The 22,163-nt window shown below is 48.9% G+C and overlaps 9 protein-coding genes across 9 annotated transcripts; 4 read left to right on the top strand and 5 right to left on the bottom strand.

The window, feature by feature from the left end:
- Positions 1–480: 480 nt before the first annotated feature.
- Positions 481–1,587, top strand: LTR64_005451 (uncharacterized protein; the record flags this gene model as incomplete). The annotated part of the gene is made up of 3 exons (XM_064899790.1): positions 481–562; positions 607–1,434; positions 1,490–1,587. 3 exons carry the CDS (start codon positions 481–483, stop codon positions 1,585–1,587), a joined length of 1,008 nt encoding a protein of 335 aa, XP_064753102.1.
- Positions 1,588–1,870: 283 nt separating this feature from the next.
- LTR64_005450 (uncharacterized protein) lies at positions 1,871–2,869 on the bottom strand (the record flags this gene model as incomplete). The annotated part of the gene is made up of 1 exon (XM_064899789.1): positions 1,871–2,869. One exon carries the CDS (start codon positions 2,867–2,869, stop codon positions 1,871–1,873), a length of 999 nt encoding a protein of 332 aa, XP_064753101.1.
- Positions 2,870–3,174: 305 nt separating this feature from the next.
- On the bottom strand, positions 3,175–4,170 carry PHO13 (p-nitrophenyl phosphatase; the record flags this gene model as incomplete). Its single annotated transcript, XM_064899788.1, has 2 exons — positions 3,175–4,038; positions 4,105–4,170. The coding sequence occupies 2 exons, from the start codon at positions 4,168–4,170 to the stop codon at positions 3,175–3,177; spliced, it is 930 nt and encodes a 309-aa protein (XP_064753100.1).
- A 247-nt stretch (positions 4,171–4,417) lies between these two features.
- Positions 4,418–5,728, bottom strand: LTR64_005448 (uncharacterized protein; the record flags this gene model as incomplete). Its single annotated transcript, XM_064899787.1, has 2 exons — positions 4,418–5,472; positions 5,518–5,728. 2 exons carry the CDS (start codon positions 5,726–5,728, stop codon positions 4,418–4,420), a joined length of 1,266 nt encoding a protein of 421 aa, XP_064753099.1.
- A 1,357-nt stretch (positions 5,729–7,085) lies between these two features.
- Positions 7,086–8,864, top strand: CDH1 (substrate-specific activator of APC-dependent proteolysis; the record flags this gene model as incomplete). The annotated part of the gene is made up of 1 exon (XM_064899786.1): positions 7,086–8,864. One exon carries the CDS (start codon positions 7,086–7,088, stop codon positions 8,862–8,864), a length of 1,779 nt encoding a protein of 592 aa, XP_064753098.1.
- A 1,015-nt stretch (positions 8,865–9,879) lies between these two features.
- LTR64_005446 (uncharacterized protein) lies at positions 9,880–10,731 on the top strand (the record flags this gene model as incomplete). Its single annotated transcript, XM_064899785.1, has 1 exon — positions 9,880–10,731. One exon carries the CDS (start codon positions 9,880–9,882, stop codon positions 10,729–10,731), a length of 852 nt encoding a protein of 283 aa, XP_064753097.1.
- A 1,919-nt stretch (positions 10,732–12,650) lies between these two features.
- LTR64_005445 (uncharacterized protein) lies at positions 12,651–14,536 on the top strand (the record flags this gene model as incomplete). Its single annotated transcript, XM_064899784.1, has 4 exons — positions 12,651–13,162; positions 13,237–13,591; positions 13,646–14,180; positions 14,232–14,536. The coding sequence occupies 4 exons, from the start codon at positions 12,651–12,653 to the stop codon at positions 14,534–14,536; spliced, it is 1,707 nt and encodes a 568-aa protein (XP_064753096.1).
- Positions 14,537–15,145: 609 nt separating this feature from the next.
- Positions 15,146–16,698, bottom strand: LTR64_005444 (uncharacterized protein; the record flags this gene model as incomplete). The annotated part of the gene is made up of 4 exons (XM_064899783.1): positions 15,146–15,604; positions 15,681–15,957; positions 16,041–16,364; positions 16,514–16,698. The coding sequence occupies 4 exons, from the start codon at positions 16,696–16,698 to the stop codon at positions 15,146–15,148; spliced, it is 1,245 nt and encodes a 414-aa protein (XP_064753095.1).
- A 636-nt stretch (positions 16,699–17,334) lies between these two features.
- Positions 17,335–22,096, bottom strand: MYO2 (Myosin type-2 heavy chain 1; the record flags this gene model as incomplete). The annotated part of the gene is made up of 2 exons (XM_064899782.1): positions 17,335–17,438; positions 17,491–22,096. 2 exons carry the CDS (start codon positions 22,094–22,096, stop codon positions 17,335–17,337), a joined length of 4,710 nt encoding a protein of 1,569 aa, XP_064753094.1.
- Positions 22,097–22,163: the final 67 nt, after the last annotated feature.

The following is a 22,163-nucleotide window of genomic DNA, read 5'->3' as shown; positions in this document are numbered from 1 at the left end:
TATACTGATTTTTCTCGTCATCTTCAACTTTCTGTGGAATAAGTTTCATCAGCCTGGCCTTGCTGGCATTCCCGGACCACCACTTGCAGCATACTCACGTTTATGGCGTGTAGCACATGTGTTGAAAGGTTCGGCTCATCTTGAGGCTCTCTTGTACCATGACAAGTATGGTCCCATCGTTCGGATTGGACCAAAACACATATCGATAGCAGATCCCAAATACATTCCAACTATCTACAGCATCAAACAAGATTATACCAAGGTGAGAGTGCCGAGTCGTATATTCATCTACAGCTGACAGACAAGACTGCCTTCTATCCCCTCCAAAGCATTTATTGGGAAAAGCAGCTAGCTCTCAACTCTTTCTCTGTACGAGATCAGGAACGACACAAAATATTGAAACGCCAGGTTGGAAATGCTTACTCATTGGCCAGTCTTTTACAATGTGAAAAAGGGGTTGACTCGTGTATTGATCTTCTCATGCAACGTCTCGATAGCTTTGCATCACAGAATCAGGTGGTTGATCTTGGCCCGTGGCTGCAGTACTATGCCTTCGACGTTGGTAAGTTTGATGATATCTACTCACCCACACAGCTAATGATCTAGTCGGCATGTTTACTTTCGACAAGAAGTTCGGCTTCCTAGAACAGGGCAAGGACATTGACTCAATCATGAGCACTATCGAGTTCATATTGGCATATTCTGCAATAATTGGTCAGGTTCCAGCGCTTCACCTATTACTCCTTGGCAATCCACTTCTGATCAAGCTCATGCCGCCTATGGAACAATGGAACCAAATCGTTCAGTTTACGTTGAAAGCCATGCGAGAAAGAGCAGAAATGAAACCTGGTGGAGAATATACCGTCTCCAATACAGATGGCAAAGACTTTCTTTCGAAGCTGGCATCATCCAAGTCCTCTGAAGATGAGAAGATGAACGTGCGCGATCTTGTGATAGCCCTTGCAGGTAACGTATTCGCTGGAAGTGATACTACCGCAATTGCCCTTCGAGCTATAGTCTATTACCTGTGTCGTTACCCAAAATGCTTAGCGAAACTAGCAGACGAGATCATGAAGCATGACAAGGACAGCAAGCTCAGCAGCCCAATCAACTTCAAGGAAGCAAGCGCAATACCATATCTCTCCGCCGTTATCAAGGAAGCTATGCGTCTCCATCCCTCAGTAGGTCTTATCCTAGAGAGGCACGTTCCTCCGCAGGGCGTCGAGATTGAAGGTCATTTCCTTCCCGGTAGGTCAGTCGTCGGCGTCAACCCATGGGTCACTGGTCGGAATGCAGAAACTTTTCCTCAGCCAAATGAATTTCGTCCAGAACGATGGCTAGAAGTGCCCGAGCAGGAGTTGAGGGCGATGGACAACCTTCTGGAATTCAATTTTGGTGCTGGAGCACGAAAGTGCCTCGGACGACATATGGCTTGTGAGTTTCTGAGGCCAATGATAGGGATCGCGAATGCTAACCATCTCGTTTGTAGGGATCAAGATGATGAAGGTTATTCCAGAGCTGATCAGGCGCTTTGAGATCGAGTTTGCGGATCCGGAGAAGGATTGGCATGTCACGAACCACTGGTGAGTCTCCTTGAAAGTCTTCGATTTTCACCCAGATAGAGCTGAAAAGTAGTGGTAAGGACCAATGCTAACGACATATCTTCCAGGTTTTTCCAGCAAGAAGGCCTCGTTTGCAAACTGAGGCGCAGACAGTGAACGCAGCGAATGCCGAGAGTCATTCTCGTGTTTCGGGTCCGTAGTGGTTTTCTCACTCTGGACCCTCGTCGATGTTGCCTCGCAGTGTTGATATACACCTCCCAATTAGTTTCTATGCAGCCGCTCTTACGACCATAGTACACCCGTCGATTCTATGTCTCCTTCCCTGCTAATGACTCTTCCACCCCATCCGCGAACCACTGACAATCAATAAGAAACCCCATCGTCTTCGCAACATTGTTCTCCACACACTCCTGGGCTCCCACCGGACTCGTCGTCGCACATCCATCCCTCAACATAACCACATCATAACCCTGACAATACGCATCCGCCAACGTTCCCAGCACGCACTGATCTGTGTTCACGCCTGCAAAGATCAGCGTCTTGATGTCCTTTTCTTGGAAGTACAAACTAGCTGGTGAAGCTGGGAGATGCATGCCACTGATCCGATTTTTGTCGATGATCATATCTGGAAGAGAAGTCTCGAGAGACGAGGTATACGACTCGTGAAGTGGTGGGGAGAGTTGCGCATTCCACTGATCAGCCATTAACATCCTACCAGCCGAGATGGCGGTCCCATCCAACAAAGTGACTGTTCCGAGATCCTGTCCAAGACCTTTATATATCCTCGCATCCTTGCCTAAATCTCTATTCAGCACCCCTCCACCAGAAGAACCCCTACCATTATCACTGTCGACCTCATTCCCCACCACCATCCTCTCAAACTCCTCCACTCCCACAACCCCAAACCCAAACGCCCTAACCGTCGCCGGCGGCATCCTCTCCAGATCCTCCTCCCTCAACCCCCAATTCAACCACACAACCTGAACCCCGGCCTTTCTCGCAGCAGGAACCGCATACCTGAGTAAATGCTCCTGAGCTTTCAGACCTTTTGAGCCGGCAGGACGACCAAGGGCCTCCGAAAGGAAGAAGTTTTGCATATCGATTATGACTAGCGCGGTTTTGGAGGGGGTGATTGTGATGGGGGAGGAAGTTGTGCGGATTGTGATGGCGCTGTGACGTGGGTTTGTGAAGGGGGGTGGAGGACGGGTTAGGTCGAAGCCTGTTTCGCTGTCGTAGATCCAGAAGTCGTGGTTGAGGTTGCCGATGATGGCTTTTTGTCGTGGTGGTTGGGTTTCTTCGTTGGACATGATTGTGGGTAACTTCGGAGGTATACTGTGTAGTGAGAACCGCGATTCTTTGGGAACGTATGACCGACCATATGATCTCTCCTCTTTGTATGCACCTTGTGCTCCAAATCTGCTTGGGATTAGCCTGTCTCCAAGGAGCGTTTCTCCGAAGGACGAATGTGGAATATTGTGATAGTTTAGCAGGACAAAAAATAGCAAGAGAGACTAGGCGACGTTAAGGGTTTCTCTTCGTTCGACGTCGCTCATCGCTGTAAATCTATGTCTATCGAATCGTCATTCATGACCTTGACATATTTGCTTATCAGCTATCTCTTTGCGAGCAAATCACTGAGCTTGTCGACATAGAAGTGTGGTCTAGCATCGCCTTCGAGGAACTCCTGTTTCGTGCTGACGCCAGTAAGCACACCAAGAGTACCACCAAGCTTTCCTTCTAATCCAAATTTGATATCCGTGTTCGCTCTGTCACCCACCATGCAGGCGCGACTACGATCGAACTTGAACTTGCCCTCAATAGCGTCCATCATTGCCTGGCTAGGCTTGCCAAGTGCAAGAGGCTCTTCTCCTAGCATCTTTACCAGTGGGGAGGCCATAGTACCTGCTCCGGGAAACAAAGCACCAGCACTAGGCAGCGTCGAGTCAATGTTTGTAGCCAAAAAGATCGCACCTCTCTTGATATAGTGGTATGCCAGGCAGATCTTGAAGTAGTTGTAGTGGAAGTCCAAACCTGAAAGCACGACTCCAACTTCGGGATCGAGGATGGTTGGGTCACCAGCTGCAATCCTTGTATAGTCACTTGGCTCGACGTATCTTCTGTATGCAGGGTCGGTGCCTCCAATATGCGGTATGTTCTCAGAATCTAGCTCTTGTTCAATTCCTGATTCACCAATCACAAAAACTTTCGGCTTTTGCTTCAATTCAGGATGTCGCTGTGGCAGAATGCGAGAAATGTAGATGCTTGCAGAGTAGCTAGACCCGAAAACTTCTTCTTCAGTCGCAGGTATGCCCATGCCTTCCAGCTTCTTCCTGTAATCTGTTCTTGATTTTGTTGAGTTATTGGTAACGAAGACTACTCTCTTGCCTGCACCTCGCAGCATCTCTAATGTAGCAACCGTGCCCTCAAACAGGTGGTCGCCTGACCAGAGAACGCCATCGCAGTCGAACAGGAAGATCTAGAAACAGTAAGTACAGCACAGGAGGATGGCGTGCGACAACTCTGTATACTGATTGAATCGTACATCAAATTTGGATAGGAAGTCCTGTATGGCTTCTGGCTGCCCAGTCAAATATTGTGGCTGCGACATCGCTTTCGAATGTCTCTGAGTCTTATAGGCAGTGCGATGAGCTATGCGACAAAGATTGTTTGCAAATCGCTGTCCTGATCCGAACGATATGCCCACGCTTCAACATTTTGTATGGGGAAAATGACATCGGCACGGAGTTCAACCCGCCGGCAGGTGCAAAGCTGAAACTCAACCCCACCTGCCAACGCCCGCAGATCGTGGTTTCGCGAAACCGACACGTGAATGACGCGTCTAATTAGCGCCCTAATCAGTCGACCAAAATAGTCTTCTCCAAGCTCGAATAGTGTTCGAAGAAGCTGCTGAAGAGTCGAATGGCATGATGCACATCGTCAGCTCCACCAGTTTCTCGACAGCTGTGCATTGACAGCTGCGGGTTACCCAAATCAAGTGTTCGTGCACCTAATGCTGCAGCGAGCATGGGACCAATTGTGCTGCCACAGCTTGAGTCGTTTCGCACAACAAACACCTGCAAGGGTACTCCAGCTTCGTCAGTATCGATCTTCTTGGGTGCCTTTCGAGCCACCTCTTGTAGCAGGACAATACCAGGCGAGTTTGTAGCATATCGATTATTGGCATTCACCTTGATCACTGGACCCTTGTTCATTTCTGGCTTGTGGTCGGCCTCGTACTTGGCAGCGTAATTTGGATGAACTGAATGAGCCATATCAGCGCTAATAAGAAAAGAACAAGATAGTGTCTGCTCATATGCCGTCGACAAATCCGGGTCGTTAGTCTTGTCGTAAGATTTGTCCGATTCACTATCGGCGAACGAGGATGCAGGAAGCACGGAAAGCCTTCGGATGACGCCAGGAAGCATTGATGAATCAGCTCCTTGAGCTGTGGTCGAGCCAATCTCTTCGTGGTCAAAAGCAGCAAATAGACGAATAGCCGTCTCGTTGTCGAGCGCACTGTCTTTCTTCACCGAATCAATCAAGGCCATAGTCCCACAGTAAGTTTGGTTGAGGTTATCAAGTCTTGCTGAGAAAATGAATTCATCAGTCAATCCACCGAGGCATGCCTTTTGCGTATCGTAGAGTACGACCTCGAAATCGACAATATCTTCCGGATCGGCGTCACAGTCATCTGCAATTAGCTCGACTATATGCTCATGATGTCTTTGGGTCGTCACTTTCATGACTGAGAATTCTTTGGTGGTGTCCTCTTCTATAGCATCTCCTTTTCCTGCCTTCCGCTTGAGTTCAGCAGCAACCAATCCGGCTATTGGGAATAGCTGTGTTTCCTTGTTGAACTGAAAGGTTTCCTGTCGGTCGAGGTGAATGGCTAAAGTAGGGATACGCAGGACTATTGATGTCAGCATTTGGGTATTGCAGCAGGAGTTGCACTTACGTGGTTTGTCAATATGCACAAGCTTCTGAGCAATCTTGCCGTCAGATCCTCGCACCATTACTCTTCCTGCAAGCCCCAAATCACGATCAAACCAGGTATGCCATAGTCCTCCACCATATGTTTCGACACCTACTTGGAGAAATCCCTCTCCTTGTTTCTTGCTTACAGGCTTAATCTTGAGGCAGGGAGAATCTGTATGCGCACCCAACATTGCTACAGGGTTTCCAGGCCGCCATTTCTTTCCAATTGCAAAGGCTATGATGGTCGAGCCATTCCGAGTGAGGTAGTACTTGCCTCCTGCCACACAAGCTGTCGACCACGAATCTCGTTCCTATTCACATTACTACTTTGTCAGCTATGCTTCTTCATTTGTCGCACCTTTATCTCCTGGAAGCCGGCTTTTGACAGTCGTTCCTTGACTGATTTCACAGCATGGAATGGTGTTGGTGAGACATTCACGAAAGACAAGAAGTCGTTAGCTGCAGTCTTGATGTTCACACGAGCCATTGTTGTTGTTGCAAAGCTTCGGCGTATGATCAGACCAAAAACCATGTATCAAAAGCCAAAGCAAACAGGAAGCGCGATAGATAATAGACAAAGTGTTGCGTTTCAAGCTGGGACTGGCTACAGGTGGGCAATCATGGGAGATGTGGGACGCTGCTGCAGATGCCTCATGCGCCTGCAATAGCCAAGCTCATGCAAGGCGCGCTCCCTCATTTTAGCGCGGCTGTTTGAGTCCAGCATGTTCGCTAAGCTTCGTGTGTGGTCGCACCCTGGCCAGTCGAATCCCATACAAACAAAAGCTTCACGCGATGTTATGATGCCAGCAAAGGCCAACATCTGGTCGTGTCATGTTATTGTTTATTCAGGATTAACTGCATATTCTGCAGTAACACAGACATCTTCGGGTGCTGTAGGCTTCACTAGCATCAAGAGCACGTTGAGTGACCGGATTGTGGTAGTCTGCCCCAAACGCAAGGGAGACTGTCAACGGAGAATGCGTTCACAATGATGACGATGAATTATATAGTCTTGTAGAGCGTATAATGTAGGAGAAATTCCGACAGATGAAGCACGCGTCTCCAGGATCCATCTGCATAAACGCTTTTGGCTGGACTGGCTGTTTACGGTAGCCCTGTAGGCATGGCGCGGGCTGCGGATCGCTGCAAGCAGCCGGCCACTGGACTTGTCGCAACGCCCACTCTCTCCAACCTCTCCAATCCATGAGTAACGGCAGTACGTACCTCGCAATTCCTCTGCGTGCTCAAACATACTGCAACAACAATACAAACGACCGTCGCAACACTCTCACATCAACTTTCGCTCACTTGTCACTTCCGTCGCTATTCAATACCCGTATCCGCTCATATTCATCAGCTTGTTTAGTCTCCTGGTTGACCACTCAACAACTCTCACTTTGAGTTGCTACCAGAGCAACATTCGCTTGTACACAATCTACACCTCGATCTATACTGCCCAAATCTACCGATCACATCCGAACAGGTCTATTGCGAGATTGAATCTTTCGCGCCTGACTTGTGGCTGCGAGCCACAACTTCTGCTTGAGCATGGAGGAGGACAAGAGCAGATCTATGACAATTGACACGACTCAAAGGCCCTCTACACCTTCACTGCTTACTCCTGCCGAGTCCAGGACACCTCCGACCATCACATCCAAGCGATATATCGACAATGAGGCTAGTTTGAGTTCAAGGAGGCATTCGGAGCAGGTAGAAGAGGATGCGCTAACGAAACGATTACGCGAGATTGAAAACGCTGGCAGACAGCGTGAGAGAACGCCTGGCCAAAGTCCACAACGTAAAAAGCAGCGAATATATGGCGACAGATTCATTCCTAATCGAGACGGTCAAGATCTACAAGCAAGTTACAGTCTTTTGCACGAAGACGGCTCTCCTGCTACGCCATCCAGGTCGAGGCGGAAAGTAGCGCACGAGGAGCTGCATTATCAGAAGACGGAAGAAGCAAATCGGACATATTCGAGAGTACTGCGTAATGAAATTATGGGAGACACTGTACCGCACGACATACGTTCCCGTACGCCTGAAGACTTTTATATGAGGCAGCATACACCACCAGGTCAACCTGCATCTTCAAACCTTCCTCCAGCTTCACTTACGCCGAATACTCCTCATACCAAGAATATGTTTCATTACAGGTCGCCTCAGAAACAAATAGGTTCGGGTCATCCGACACCAAGCTCGTCTACAGGTAGGCTTGCAGGCATAATGAACCTCAATGCGAGATCTGATCTTTACTCAATATCACCTATCAACTATGCATCACAATCGATACTACAAACACCTCGAAAACAACCCCGTCCTATTTCGAAAGTTCCATTCAAAGTACTGGACGCTCCAGAACTCCAGGACGATTTTTACCTCAACCTGGTCGACTGGGGGTCAGCAAATATTTTAGGAGTCGGCCTCGGGTCTTCTGTTTATATGTGGAACAGTCAGACAGGAAAGGTCACTCAATTATGCAAACTCAGCGATGGTGATAAGGTCACCTCGGTTCAGTGGATCCAGCGTGGCTCACACATCGCTGTCGGTACACACAAAGGCTTCGTTCAAATATACGATGCCGAGCGCTCGCGAAGATTGCGAACGATGATGGGACACACGGCAAGAGTTGGTGCTCTAGCGTGGAATGACCATATCCTAACATCCGGATCGAGAGACCGGCTAATATATCATCGCGATGTACGCAGCCCTGACCAATATCTGCGACGTCTTGCTGGTCACAAGCAGGAAATCTGTGGTCTTAAGTGGAACACGGAGGATGGTCAACTGGCAAGTGGTGGTAATGACAACAAGCTTTGCGTATGGGACAAATTATCCGAAACGCCACTTTACAGGTTCAGCTCGCACGTTGCGGCAGTAAAAGCAATAACCTGGTCGCCACATCAACGACATCTACTAGCTTCAGGCGGTGGTACCGCAGATCGCACGATCAAGTTTTGGAATACCAGTACCGGAAGCATGATAAAGGAAGTCGACACAGGCAGCCAGGTCTGCAACCTAGCGTGGAGCAAGAACAGTGACGAAATCGTCTCGACGCATGGTTACAGCCAGAATCAAATCGTCGTGTGGAAATACCCAAAGATGGAGCAGGTCGTGTCTCTCACTGGCCATACTTATCGGGTACTCTATCTTAGTATGAATCCTGAAGGCACAACTATCGTTACTGGGGCAGGAGACGAGACACTGCGGTTCTGGAAAGTCTTTGGCAAAAAGAGCGCAGGAGAGTCAGGCATCGTGAGTGATGGGACAAAAAGAGGCAGCAGAATTACGTCTAGTAGACTAAACGACTGGGGGTCGATAAGGTGATGTCGATATTTCAGGAGCAAATATCCAGAAAATGTACAGCACCTTTACCAGACACGATCGAACGAAGATTAACAAAATCAATCGCTTCCGGAAAAGCTAGTGTTGCAGTTCGACGAAATCAGAACAGTCATTATATTCAATCATTGAAAGCAGCTAGCAGCACTATCGCATAAATTCAGTCGCTGCAACACACATATATTCAGTCCCTGCGAGCAGGAAGCGCACGGAAAATTAAGGTCGAAATTAGCATTTACGAGGTTGATGTACAGCAAGCGTGCGAGTGAGCAAGCGAAAACAGCATTGGAAGCATGAGTAGACGCTCTTTTTGGCGTGAGGCAGGAGCAAGCATTTTGTGCGAAGGAGTTTTTCCCTGCGAGTGTGTGTAAAAGGTTTTGGGTTTATATGGGTGGTGGTTGAACTACCTACTTATGGAGTTTTGCGTGTTGGTCGTCTCTCGTGCTCTGTCAATCAGTCAGTCAGTCACTCTAGATAGTGCAATGCATTTGTTTATGCAAAGACAATTTCTGTCTCTATTCTCTCCTTGGTGCCTGGAAGGACGTAAATGTTATGTACTGTAGTGTGACAAAAACATAAGAACATGTGCATATTGATGGGCTCCTGTTGAACACGTTTTGAAAAAGGCAAAGGACTGTATCTGTGGGGAAAGTTGGAGTGCATTTGTCCTCCACGGAAAGTCACAACCTAGGCAAAGGGAGAGGCTGTGAGCCGAGTACCAAGAGTACAGGGGATGGATTTGCAAGATAAGAGAGCTACGGGATGAAAAGCGGTTTGCATCTCGTGGAAGTGGCTGTCAAAAACCAATCCAACGAAAGCGTGTACGAAGGATTTCACGATACTTGCGGTGTTCGTTGAATAGCCAGAACAACCTTGTGCATGTTTGAGAGAGAAGCTCGGTGGAAGAGGAATCTTGCAAGTCCACGGTAGAAGAGGAGTTTGTGTGGATCTCGACCTGACCACGTATCTCTGCCACATCCCAATTCAGATCTGCTTCACCATGGCAGACCCTTCCACCTTCCCAATATACCCAGATCTGAGAGGGCGAGTTGCTCTTATCACAGGCATTGGTCAAGTCGGCTCGACCGAAACCAAAACCTGGGGTAATGGTGCCGCAACAGCCCGGCTTCTCTCTCACAACGGCGTCAGGATCTTTGGCTGTGATCTCAAGTTAGCTGCCGCAGAACGAACACAGACACGCTTGCTTGCCGAAAACAGTAATGCGGAATGTGCAGTTGTGAGCTGCGACGTAACAAAGCCTGAGGAAGTTGACAAAATGGTGCAAGGTTGTCTGGAAAGGTACGGACGGATCGATATTCTTGTCAACAATGTGGGTATGACGGCGCCAGGAGATCCTGGTAGCATGGACCTCGAAGCGTGGGAAAAGCAAATCGATCTAAATCTCAAATCAGTCTTTCTCTGCTGTCGTGCTGTTTTGCCAATCATGGAGAAGCAGGGCAGTGGCGTGGTTATCAATAATGCTTCCATCACAGCAATGCGATACATTGGGAAGCCGCAAATTGCGTACGCGAGCGCAAAGGCGGCTGTGTTGCAGTTCACAAAGGCGAGTGGTGTCATGTATGCACCGAGAGGTGTGAGAGTGAATGCTGTCGTGCCTGGCTTGATATACAGCCCTCTTGTGGAGAATTTGCTCAATAGTGAGAAGGAGGAGGATAGGGAAGTGGGCAGGAAGATCATGGAGCACAATGTGCCCATGGGGAGAATGGGTACGCCGGAGGACGTTGCGAATGCGGTGGTGTTCTTGTGTAGCGACGCTGCAAGGTATATCACATCGCACGCCCTCGTCGTGGATGGAGGGATCACGAATTCAACAGGGACTGGAATGCCATGACAGGTCTTTCAAAGAGGTATTCGTCTTCAACAGTGACGAGGATGTCTGACGCAACATCACGAGCCTAAACATGGTCGTCGCCAGGGCTGAGACGTGGATTTCCAGATCGATCGGTCTCAACCTCTTCAAGACTTGTGACAAGGAGTTCGCACATTATAAATAGGATATTTGGTTGATTGTGCTCTCCTTCAGAAATCTGCAACGTTCTTAAGCAAGTTGCTAAAAGGCAATACATTGAGACATTCGGTGAGGACTAGGGCTGATCACAATTCCATAGTCAGTACTGGCATCTTCAAGTCGTTGTGTTTGCTAAGTATGACGCCGGTCGCATGCTTGTGGTCTGGGGTGAACCATAGACATGCCATATCGCGGACCATCGCTTATTTGGATCGGACAGATCTCGGGTTATGAGCCTGCTCTGATTCGATTACTGTACTAATAGCTCACTCTGCCGCGCGAAATGGCTGCTCCTTGGCCAGTCTAGGCACGACAGGCCGGGGAAAGATCAACTCCGGCCCTCTTTGTCGAATCAAGTGGTTATCAACGACGTCTGAGGAACCTCCACCTGGCACAGCGATTCGAGGGTACGACTGCCTGGCTGAAAAGCATTAGATCTCGTGCTCTGGATGGTATGAGAAATTTGGCCCTAATTAGACTGTAGGACTAAGGAAAAAGCAATATCGACGAGGTGCCGTTGTGCCGGGGTCACTCCCGGCATGTCAACGCTATCGATCCGTCACCACAGGTCCTTGCTCGAAGGAAAGTATCCTACAGAACCTGCTTCGACCTCTCTTTTTTGACTCGCGCATTACCTCGGTGATGCAGACTCTGGAAGATCGCCTATTGGTCGAACTGTGAATCGTGATGGTACAAGGCCATCGAGGAGGACCGGAGAAGGCGAGCAATGCGATGGACCGGTCTTCGTGGTCCACGTCATAGTATTCCACCCCAAGTCTGGGTTAATGCAGCCACGCCCTGCTTGGCGATGCACGTGAGCCGCAACGTTGTTCCCCAGTCAGGTCACGGTGGTCGTGATCGAAAATGCGCTCAATCAGCTACTGTCAATTCTGATGTAGTAGAGTAACCCACTGTTTACTGCGACTCTTGATACGTGGTGTAGATGCGCCAAAGATCACGATTAACTCAAGACCTGTTCGTGTGAGGAACGTTTTCCAAGTCACAAAACAACACGGGCTGAAAGGCTACAGCTAGAAATGCACATCGTAAGCATCTTCAGTAGTCGACATGTCGAGCCTTCTTCTACTGCGACCGCCTCCATAGGGCACTGAATTGTTTCAAGAAGACTTACCGCAAAAGCTGCGAATATCTGCTCGATCTAGTGTACCATCGCGCCTCTCGAAATGTCTTCCCACTTTCTATGGCGCCCACGGGTACAAAATTATTCCTGCAAGATAACTTATTTTGCATTCAGCCGCGATGTTTGTTGCTGTTGTCCATATATTCGCCATCGCTCGTGCAGAGCTTTCAGAACAGTGTCACCTCTTGAACATCTGCTTCACTAGCTGCTCCCAACCTGGAGAATTGACACGAGAAACGCATTGAGCCAAGAGTCTTGAGTGGTGGGAGGTTGAGTTCGCAGGGGGAGGCTGGAGCTCCGCTCACCTCCACTGAGTCGTTAGAGAGCCCCGCACACTCGCACCAAGTGGACGAACACAAAGATAACGCCACGCTAAATCTCACGGTCGGATTCCTTCCTTGTCGCATCGTCGTGACTATGGACTCACTTACTTCATTGGAGCAGATTTCAACTTGGATACGATTCCAAAAGATGCTCGATTCGGGCTTGGATGTGCTAGGCACAAAAATGCACAAGCCTATAATTCGGTTGATCCCAGCACAAATGTCGTCCTTCAAACATCTTCGCCCACCATTCGCACTCTTCAATATTGGTTGCAAACATGGCAACCAAACCGTATGGCGACAAAGACGTGCACGACCGGCATAGTGCTGGCTCTCCCAATACTCCCAGATCTCCCAGTGGTGAACTAGCCGAAGGCTTTGTCTCTGAAAATGCCGACCTTCTGCAACGACGACTCGGTAATCGCCAAATTCAACTCATCGCTATTGGCGGTTCGATCGGTACAGCTCTTTTCGTCTCCATCGGCGGAGGTCTAGCACGAGGTGGCCCTGGTAGCTTGTTTATAGCATACACACTTCACAGTATCATGCTCGGTTTTGTCAACAACTGTATGGCTGAAATGGCAACTTTACACCCCGTTTCTGGTGGCTTCATTCGAATGGCTGGTAAATGGGTCGACGACGCCTTTGGCTTTATGGCTGGCTGGAACTTCTTCATCTACGAAGCGCTACTGATCCCCTTCGAAATTTCTGCACTCAACCTAGTGCTTACCTTCTGGAGTGACAACATCCCAGTAGCGGCAATTTGTGCTGTTTGCATCGTCCTCTATGCGTGCGTCCCCAAAAGCGACTCCTTTCCAATGCGACTGTCCCAGTATCCTCGGTAGTGTGCTGACCGTGTCGCAGTATACTCAACTTTCTTGCTGTGAAGGCATATGGTGAAGCTGAGTTCTGGCTTTCCGGAGGGAAAGTCATTCTCATCTTCATGTTGTTCCTTTTCACCTTCATCACCATGGTGGGTGGCAATCCAAGAGGTGACGCTTATGGCTTTCGCTACTGGAAAAATCCTGGTTCGTTCGCCGAATATCGAACGGAAGGTACGCTTGGCCGCTTCGAAGGGTTTTGTGCTGCGTTGTGGTCAGCATCCTTTACGGTCGTGGGTCCCGAATATATTGCCATGGTTGCCGCTGAAGCAAAACGTCCACGCGTTTACATCAAGAACGCTTTTAAAACAGTCTATTACCGGTTCGGCCTGTTTTTTGTGAGTGCTCACTGCCGAGGACAGAAAGTCATGGTAATGCTAATGTGCCCACAGATCGTCGGATCACTCGCCGTCGGAGTCGTTGTTCCCTACAACGACCCTACTCTAGTCAGCATCCTTGCAGGCGAGGGTTCTGGTGGTGGAACTGCTGCTGCTTCACCATATGTCATTGCGATGAGAAACCTAGGCGTTTCCGTTTTTCCACATGTTGTGAATGCTCTACTGGTCACCAGTATTTTCTCTGCTGGCAACACCTATACCTACTGCGCTACTCGGTCCCTCTATGGTCTTGCTTTGGAAGGTCGGGCGCCCAAATTCCTCCGCCGCTGCACGAAAAACGGTGTGCCCATCTGGTGCTTCTGCATTGTCATGGTCTTTCCCTTCCTCAGCTTTCTCCAAGTTGGCAGTGGTTCCTCTATTGTCCTTAACTGGCTCACGAACTTGATCACAGCTGGAGGTGTTCTCAACTACATGATCATGGCGACTACCTACCTTTTCTTCTACCGAGCTTGTCAAGCACAAGGTATTGATCGCAAGACCTTCCCTTATACTGGTTGGTTCCAGCCATACAGTGCCTACATCGGCCTAGGTATGTCCATAAACCCGTTATTGACATGCCTTTACTAACATTCTTGCTTAGCGTGGATGACCACGGTTGTGTGCTGCTACGGATATAGCAGCTTTGCCCCTTGGAGCGTGGATAACTTCTTCATCTACTACACCATGTTACTACTCGCTCCCTTCAATTTCATCGTCTGGAAGCTTCTCAAGAAAACGAAATTCGTCAAATCTCACGAAGCGGACCTTGTTTGGGAGGCACCTGTAGTCGATGCCTACGAGGCTTCGTTCACATCACCGCCTGTTGGATTTTGGACTGAGATGCTTCAACTGGTCGGTATTGGTCGGAAGAAGAGGGATCGTCGATCATCGGTTGCCTCGTATTAAGGGATGCGGCTTTCGCAGGAACGGGCATGAGTCGCGATCACTCGGAGAGAATCACACGAAACCATCTGCTGGTCCCTAAAGCAACGCAAACGGGAGGGACAACCTCACCACGACAACCAGTATGCAGAATATCCGATCGCCTGCAGACAGACTGGAAAATTCTATCAATGACTACCTCATACCAGATATCGTCTTGAGGCTAAATGTGTCGTCTCGTGCTCGTATGCATCAATGGTAGTCAACCACCCACCCACCCAAAGCGACAACAAAACGTTGACCTCAACCATACGAAGCCATTTGCAGCAACTCGCTATCAACGAATAATATTGCTAACACGGATCGTATCTTGACAGACTTTCCAACAGCCACTACTTATCGTCTGGCTGCAGTACTTCTTGCCATACATTCCACGCCTCGATCATCTCCTAGGACCAAGTCCCCTGTCCTGCCTGGGTACTAAATAAACACCCATCAATATTGAGCGCGACATCCTACACGTCGCAACACCACGACCACGCTCTCGGTTTCCATCAATTGCCGCAGAGGCGCCTACCACGACCAAGACAACACGAATTCCGACACAAATCCGTGCTCCCCTCCCTCGCTCCCTCAAAGCTTCGCCACCACCCTATTTTCTCCCTCCAACTCCTCAATCAACCTCAACGCCGAATCCACCGACCGCCTCGTGTTCCGAAAATACCTCCAACTCTCCTCACTACTCGCCTGTCCCGTCACAGTCCTCGCCTGAATCCCATGACTGATCGTCGCGCCTCTCACCAGATTAAAGATTCGCGCAATCTGCACGTCTCGGCCGTTGTTGTCTTTGCGGACGTCATAGCCGACGATATTGGTGTAGTGGTTGAGGAGGTTGTCGAGGTCTGGGAGGCCGTATTGTTGGCGGGAGAGGGCGGTGTCGTAGGGTGTGGAGCTTGGTGAGTCGAGGTCGTTGGCTTTTGGGCCGCCGAGGAACGGGGATAGGGTGAAGAGGAGGTCGAGGAGGGGGTGGCCGATTGTGCTTAGTTCCCAGTCGAGGATTGCGATTACGCGAGGTTCCGTGGGGTGAAGGACCTGTGTACACACTTTTGCATCAGTATGCTTGGTTCTTGTCTTTTGTTCGTTGGTTCAGATGCTTTTTGCAACTTACCACATTGTCAAACTTGAAGTCTCCGTGAATGATCGCGTATCGATCTTTCGGCAAATGCTGTCTTACGTACGCCATCACCTCATCATATCGTTCATGTGCTCTGCCTAGTACAGCTCCTGTCTTGATGTCTTTGACCGCAGCTTGCTGTGCTTCGATTCGAGAGAAAGTCGTGCATTGTCGGTTGTAGAAGTCAGTCTTCTTGCCATAGCCTTCGAGACCTAATTTATCGGGATCGAGACTGTGTAGCCAGGCCAGGGTCTCAATGAGGGAGAACCAGCTGTAGGGTTGAATCGTGAGTTAGCAGTTGTATCGCGAGCATGGAAAAGGGCAGATAGTGGTGGGTTGAGAGGTCGAGCTTACACTTTATAACGATCTTCCGGCGAAAGCTCACTGAGCTCGATGTAGTCTTTCATGATGCGACCCTTGATGAACTCCATGACCTGGACGTGCACAATGTTAGCATTACAGTTCTCGTGGTAGTCGAACTGATTAAGCCTCTTTCCACTGACATAAAATGGCGTCCCAATAACATCGTTCTCCATACACAAAGCGTACACTTTGGGTACTGGAAATCCTTCCACAGATCCCAACGCTTTGAGCACCCTGTACTCGCGGTCGACCTGGTGGGCCACAGGGCTGATAATCGTCCCTGGTGGTTTCTTCCGGAGAATGTATCGCTGACCTCTGTAGATGTGGTGTTAGCTCTGTAAATTACAAACGCCATCAAGCAGTAGATTGACAACAACGGTCGGCCTCGTAGCAAGTATACGGAAGAAGGACTGATTGACTAATCCACATTATATATGTCAAGAGCTCGTATAGATTCAACTTACGCAGCATCATCCACAAAATAAGTCGGATTACTCTGTCCATAACCTATCTTGCTCGAAATCACAGGTAATTTGAGGTCAGGTATGGCTTTCGTCTGCTGTAGCCATTTTCCGAGAGCTGTGTTGTCGAAATCATGGCGTGAAGTCGAGCCAAGTCCTTGTGGTACGGGAGGAGCACCTTCAGCCATCGCTGTTTTGAGGAACCAGTCTCGACCGTATATTTGCTGGAGGACGTATACACTGCTCTTCTGAGAAGGTATATGGATATACAGGAGACATCTTGAGCACTGTGAATTACTTCCTGAGTTGTGATAGCAAGGTGGGAGGCACATTGAGCTTACCGAGCCAGAGTGGTGCCGACACCGAGGCAGGCCTGCGCAAGCGGACAAATTGCCGCCTTCATATGAAACTCAAACTCTGGTGCGGCAAGGACGATGGAAAATGTACTTGCTGGCAATAAAACTGTGAAAGGTATGCAGAGATCAGCTTCACTTATCAGATCGAGAACATTTTTATTCTCAACTATATTGAGCAAGCTAGCTGCTCTCCTCAAGATCAACTAGCGAGTTCAGCAAATGTCGTTGATCAGAAAGTCGACCTCGTAGCACCACTATCTAGGCGCCATTAAATATCCTTCAAGAAGTATTCCGGAACAGAACAACATACAGTATCGTTTACCACCGACACAAACCAGCATCGTAACAGGTCAGAACATCGTGCAATAGAATATGACACACCACGAAATGCCTTGCCAGACACCTCGTTCTACGCAACAACCTTAAAATGCTCGTAGTTCAGCTCTTGCTATGATCAAACCATATTCCTCAAATGTCACTTTCGCTCATTGCATCGTCGCCGCCTCCTTGCTGTGCCATGGCCTGCGCCGAGACGATCTCTGCTAACCGCTTCAGTCGTGGTGTTTGTAGCCCTGCGATGATGTTAGTGGATGCTTGGAATGTATGAATCATTGATGTACTCACATGAGGGTGTATAGGTTTCCAGCGCAGTGATGACCCTAGGTTCGGCGATTTCGTATGGACCACTGTCCTCCATATCTACAGGCGCGAGAAGTAGCACGTCACTCTTTTCTGTCACTCTGCTTGCTACTGCTTTCATTATTTCGCCATTGATAGGCTGCTCGTAGTCAGCAACTAGGTACTGATTGAGCAGTTTCTGAATCTGGTTGGGCGACAACATCCAGCAGATGTCCTGGATGATCTCAATGTCGTTAAGTGTGGCTTTCTTCAATTGCAAGAGCTTGGTGGCTTGCATGAGGTGTTCGAGTTGAAGAGTGCCTTCTGGCATGTCATGGCTCTTGCACCATTCTTCAATACGAGTGATATTGTAGTTGATTTGCAGACCTCTCTTCCAGGAGAGAAAGTTGCGGCGCATTAGTAAGTCGTTGAAAGCTGTCACACCTACCAGGCGTAGAAGTTCAGTGACTGTTTGTGTGACGATACTGTCTTCGAGGTAGTATGCCTTCATGGCCTTAAACACGTTGTTGAGCAGCGAAAGAAGCTGATCCATGCTATAGGCAGGTGTGTTATTGGACGGCAGTAGTTTGCCAAGGAAACGGTTCGATTCGTTCGTAACGAAGCCTGGCAGCGATTGCGATTCGATGATGGCAGGAACAATCATCTTGTGCAATTTCTTCTTCAGCACCTTCATCCAGGTGTGATAGATGTTGAACTCGAGAGATTCCAGATCGTGCTTGACGATCTCAAGCAATCTGTCGTATTCATAGTTGTCCGTCTTCTGTGCCTCATACCAGTCTTCGGCGAGGAACACGAATGACAGCATTTCGTGAACGTTCGAGAGCCAGAAAGCACCAGGATTGATGGCTTCGTCTCCATCGTGTTGCATGACTTCTTGCTGAATAGATTGCATAACGTTGGCCAGGAAACGCTCAGACTCCTTGACGAAGCCGTTGTTCCACATTTCTGAAGTGACGAGATTGATGAGGTAAGATGGGAAGAGGACTTCTTTATCGGTAGGCGCAGGATTGGCAGCTGGTGAAGGTATCTTGATGCCCTTGATTAAGCCCATCGTGACTTCCTCATTAAGATCCTCTTCCTGCGAGAGCAGATTCTCAAGCTCCATCTCAACATTATCGAGGCTTGGGTTGAATGTCGAGCCTGACAATGTCTTCATGTGTGTATCAATGGCCATTGACATCGGTCTAGCATTGAACGCTGCACTATAGCGATCCGACTCGATTCTTTCAGCAGCACCAGCGCTTCTTCTCTTGACTGGTTTCTTTGATGAGACGAGGTTGATGAGGCCGTTGGCGGGCTGCACAGCGTTACCGTTCGTGTACGGCTCCCCATTGACAGGGTAGTTGTTGGGTGCTGGAGCTCGCTTGGCCATTTCAAGTTGATCCTGCAAGTCGTTGATCTGCTGCCGTAACGTTGTTTTCTCTGATTCGTGCCCAATGTTGATCTCCTTGAACTTAGCGAGCTCATTAGTGGAAGTGCTGAGAGAGTCTTTCAGCCTCTTCTCCTCCTCTTGTAATCTCTTTGCATTTCCGAGGTGCTCGTCATGCGATCTCTGTAATGTCGTGTGTTCTTCTTCCAAGGCACTGAGCTTTGCAGCAACAATACCCGCCTGGTTGGCTTCAGACTGCAATTCCTTGGCTCTCTTGTCAAGAGCATCATGCCTGGAACGCCAGATCTTGAGCTGGCTTTCGTATGAGTCGAGCTTCTCCATGAGGTTCTTGTTCTCCTTTTTCAGTGCACCAAGAGACTGGGTAAGTTCGACGACCTTGTTCTCGAGCTTGTAGGAAATTTGTCGGAGGTCACGAGCTTCCTCTCTTTGCTTCTTGTAACCACGACGAGCCTGCTTACCACGCCACATACTTTGAGCAATGACAACCTTGCGTCGGTAAGATCTCCAAGCACGAAGTGAACGCCACGATCGGAAAGCTCGTTGTATGGTAACAGCGGCATTCCTGTAGCGGGTTTCGAGGATGGTCTTCCTGCAAGCGTAGCCCTTTGCGATGGACTGAAATAGGATGAGGTTGCTTCGGATGTCGGTGTATGTTTTGCGTTCCTTCGAACCACGCCATACTCTTTGGATAGTAGTAGCGGCTTTGATCTGTCGCAAATCATCTGCCTTTTGTCTGGCCATGTAGCCTCGAATAGCAGTCTGAATATCAAGGATAGAATCTCTGGCTTCGAGGTACTTTCGACGGTAGTACTTCGCACGCAGGTTTTTCTGGATCATGATGGCGCACTCTTTCAGTCTAGCAGACCGCAAGTTCTCCAGATAGGCAAGCATACCAGCTCTGAAGAAGATCTTCGTCAGACCAAGCTGGTACTTATCCGCCTTTTGATGCCCGATGTCACCCAGCGCCTTTTTCAATATATTATGAGCCATATCTTTGATTTCGGTGGTCCATTGATTCGAGTGACATAACATGTAGTATCTAAAAGCAAATTCCTCGTAAGTCCATCTTGTCGGGTACCCGGTAGTCGATATTCGCACGGTCTCGAGAACACCACAAGCTCGAAGTTGGGATAAAACCATTGGACCCTCAAACTTCCAGGCTTCCTTGGCTTCATTGGGTTTTATACAGCGGATATAGTGTGCATCGGTCGAGTTGATAGTGTTCATAAGCTCAATCAGAGAGCTCTTGAAAATACCGCCCAGAGTCGGCTTCCTATTTACTGCTACACCCACTCTTCGGCCTGGAGTCGAGGAAACCTGCTTCGAGCCAGCAGCACTAGCAGAGTCTTTCTCACGCACAGAGACAGCAGTCTCGAGTACCTGAAGCATGAACTGATTCGACGATTTCCGCAGTACTTCCATCTGCTCGTCCGGCACCGTATCTCTGTTCTTTTCAATGAAGCCGTCTGACTCATAGGTAACATCTAGAGCATAATGGCAGACGGTGAAAGCGGACTTTCCGAATCTTGGCTTTTTGTAGAATTTCTGCTTGTCTGCAGCAAAATTGTGATGAAGTTTTGTCACGAATTGATCATCGGAACCCATTGGCAGCCTCGATTCCTCGTCGAGTAGGGCCAGGATACCGAGCTTTCCTTCAATGAGATCGATACATGGTTGGTTATCCGAGAAATCAATGAAAGTCCAGTCAATCTGTTCTCGAATGTATTCTTCTTGCTCAAGCTTGAAAACATGTGCATTGAATTCTTGTTGTAGCTTCTCGTTGGCGTAGTTGATGCAGAACTGTTCGAAGGAGTTCTTTGCGAAATGCTCAAAACCGTAAATATCAAGCACACCAATGAATGTATGCACACGTTGAAGGACATCCTCAGCAGCCAAACCTCGATTGATGGTCTCAACAAGCCAGTCGAAAAGACAGGAATAGATGAATTTAGCAACGGAGTCCCTAACGACCGTGGCTTGCTGTTGAGTCAGGTTTGAGGTGATCTTTTCGCCTCTTGTGATCAGTTGTTTCTTGACAATCCATTTTGAGAATTCAGCAGCATTGATGCCCAATAGCTCACAAGCTTGCGCCAGCGAGGGTTCGGTAGAGGAAAGTTGGGAGTCGGTTCTCGTAGCTGTGATTTTGACATTGCCAAGATGTAGCAAACCAGCCAGCATGCGCCAGACTTCACGCTGTATAGTATCATTGACGCCAATGGTGGTCATAGACCTCCTAGTAGCTGCGAGCTCAGCTGCATCGTCTACTCCATCGATGACTGAATCACCACCTTGGTTAAGGTAGTCAAATTGTTCGACTGGCAGAAGTGCCAGTGCTTGCCTCTCCTCTTCCGTCGCGCCTGCGACCAGTTGATAGAAGATGTGGTAATTTCTCTCTTTCAATGGCTGGAAGACCAAACGTGATCGTTCGAGAAGGTAGACACGTATTCTGGCACCAATGATATCGGTCTGCTTATCAAACATGATCTCAATGTACTTTCCGAATCGGGAGGAATTATCGTTTCTTGTTGTCTTAGCGTTACCAAATGCTTCCATGACTGGGTTGGTTGCCAAGATCTGTTCTTCTGTTTCGGAAATGGTATCTGCTCTTGACTTGCTTCCCTTGCCCTGCCCAGGAGCACCTCTCGTAGCGAAATACCTCATAATGTACTTGGCAGAGACAGTCTTTCCTGCACCAGACTCGCCCGAGACTACGACTGTCTGGTTTCTTGTGTCTCTCAACATGTCCGCATAAGCTTCTTCGGCAATGGCGAAGAGATGAGGTGCCTGAGAAGCACGTTGTTTCCCAGCATAGATCTGTACCATTTGAGGGACGTATAGAGAATCAACTCTTGCAAACGGGTTGGTGGCTATCAGCACGATGCCCGAGTATGTGTATATCTCTTTCTGTGCATATCGTAGTTTGATAGCCTGCAGAATGGCTGGCTCGTTGAGATGGGATAGGTTGGTCAAATCTTCGGCAGCCTCGAACATGGGCGGATTGGCCAGAGGTGGGAGGGAGGCATTACGGGAGTCGGCCAAAGCAGCTTCGTCTGCTTCCACAACTTGTTGAGAGCCATCGTCTAACTCGAAGACGAGCTGAACTCTGTCCCCAGCTCTTCTCTTGTCCACCACGCGGCCGCCAATGTATGCATCTGTCTGAGAAGGGAACCAAGCCCTCACATCAACTTCCCACGCCGACATCTTGTTTGGTTACTTGTTTCAAATGTTATGCCCGATCCGAGGGCTCTATCTTCCGGACATGAGTGTT

This window comes from Lithohypha guttulata (assembly GCF_036872675.1).
Source record: "Lithohypha guttulata strain CCFEE 5908 chromosome Unknown scaffold_4, whole genome shotgun sequence".
NCBI lineage: Eukaryota > Fungi > Ascomycota > Eurotiomycetes > Chaetothyriales > Trichomeriaceae > Lithohypha > Lithohypha guttulata.
The sequence above is the reverse complement of the archived record's forward strand: the minus strand, read 5'-3'. Positions and strand labels throughout refer to the sequence as shown.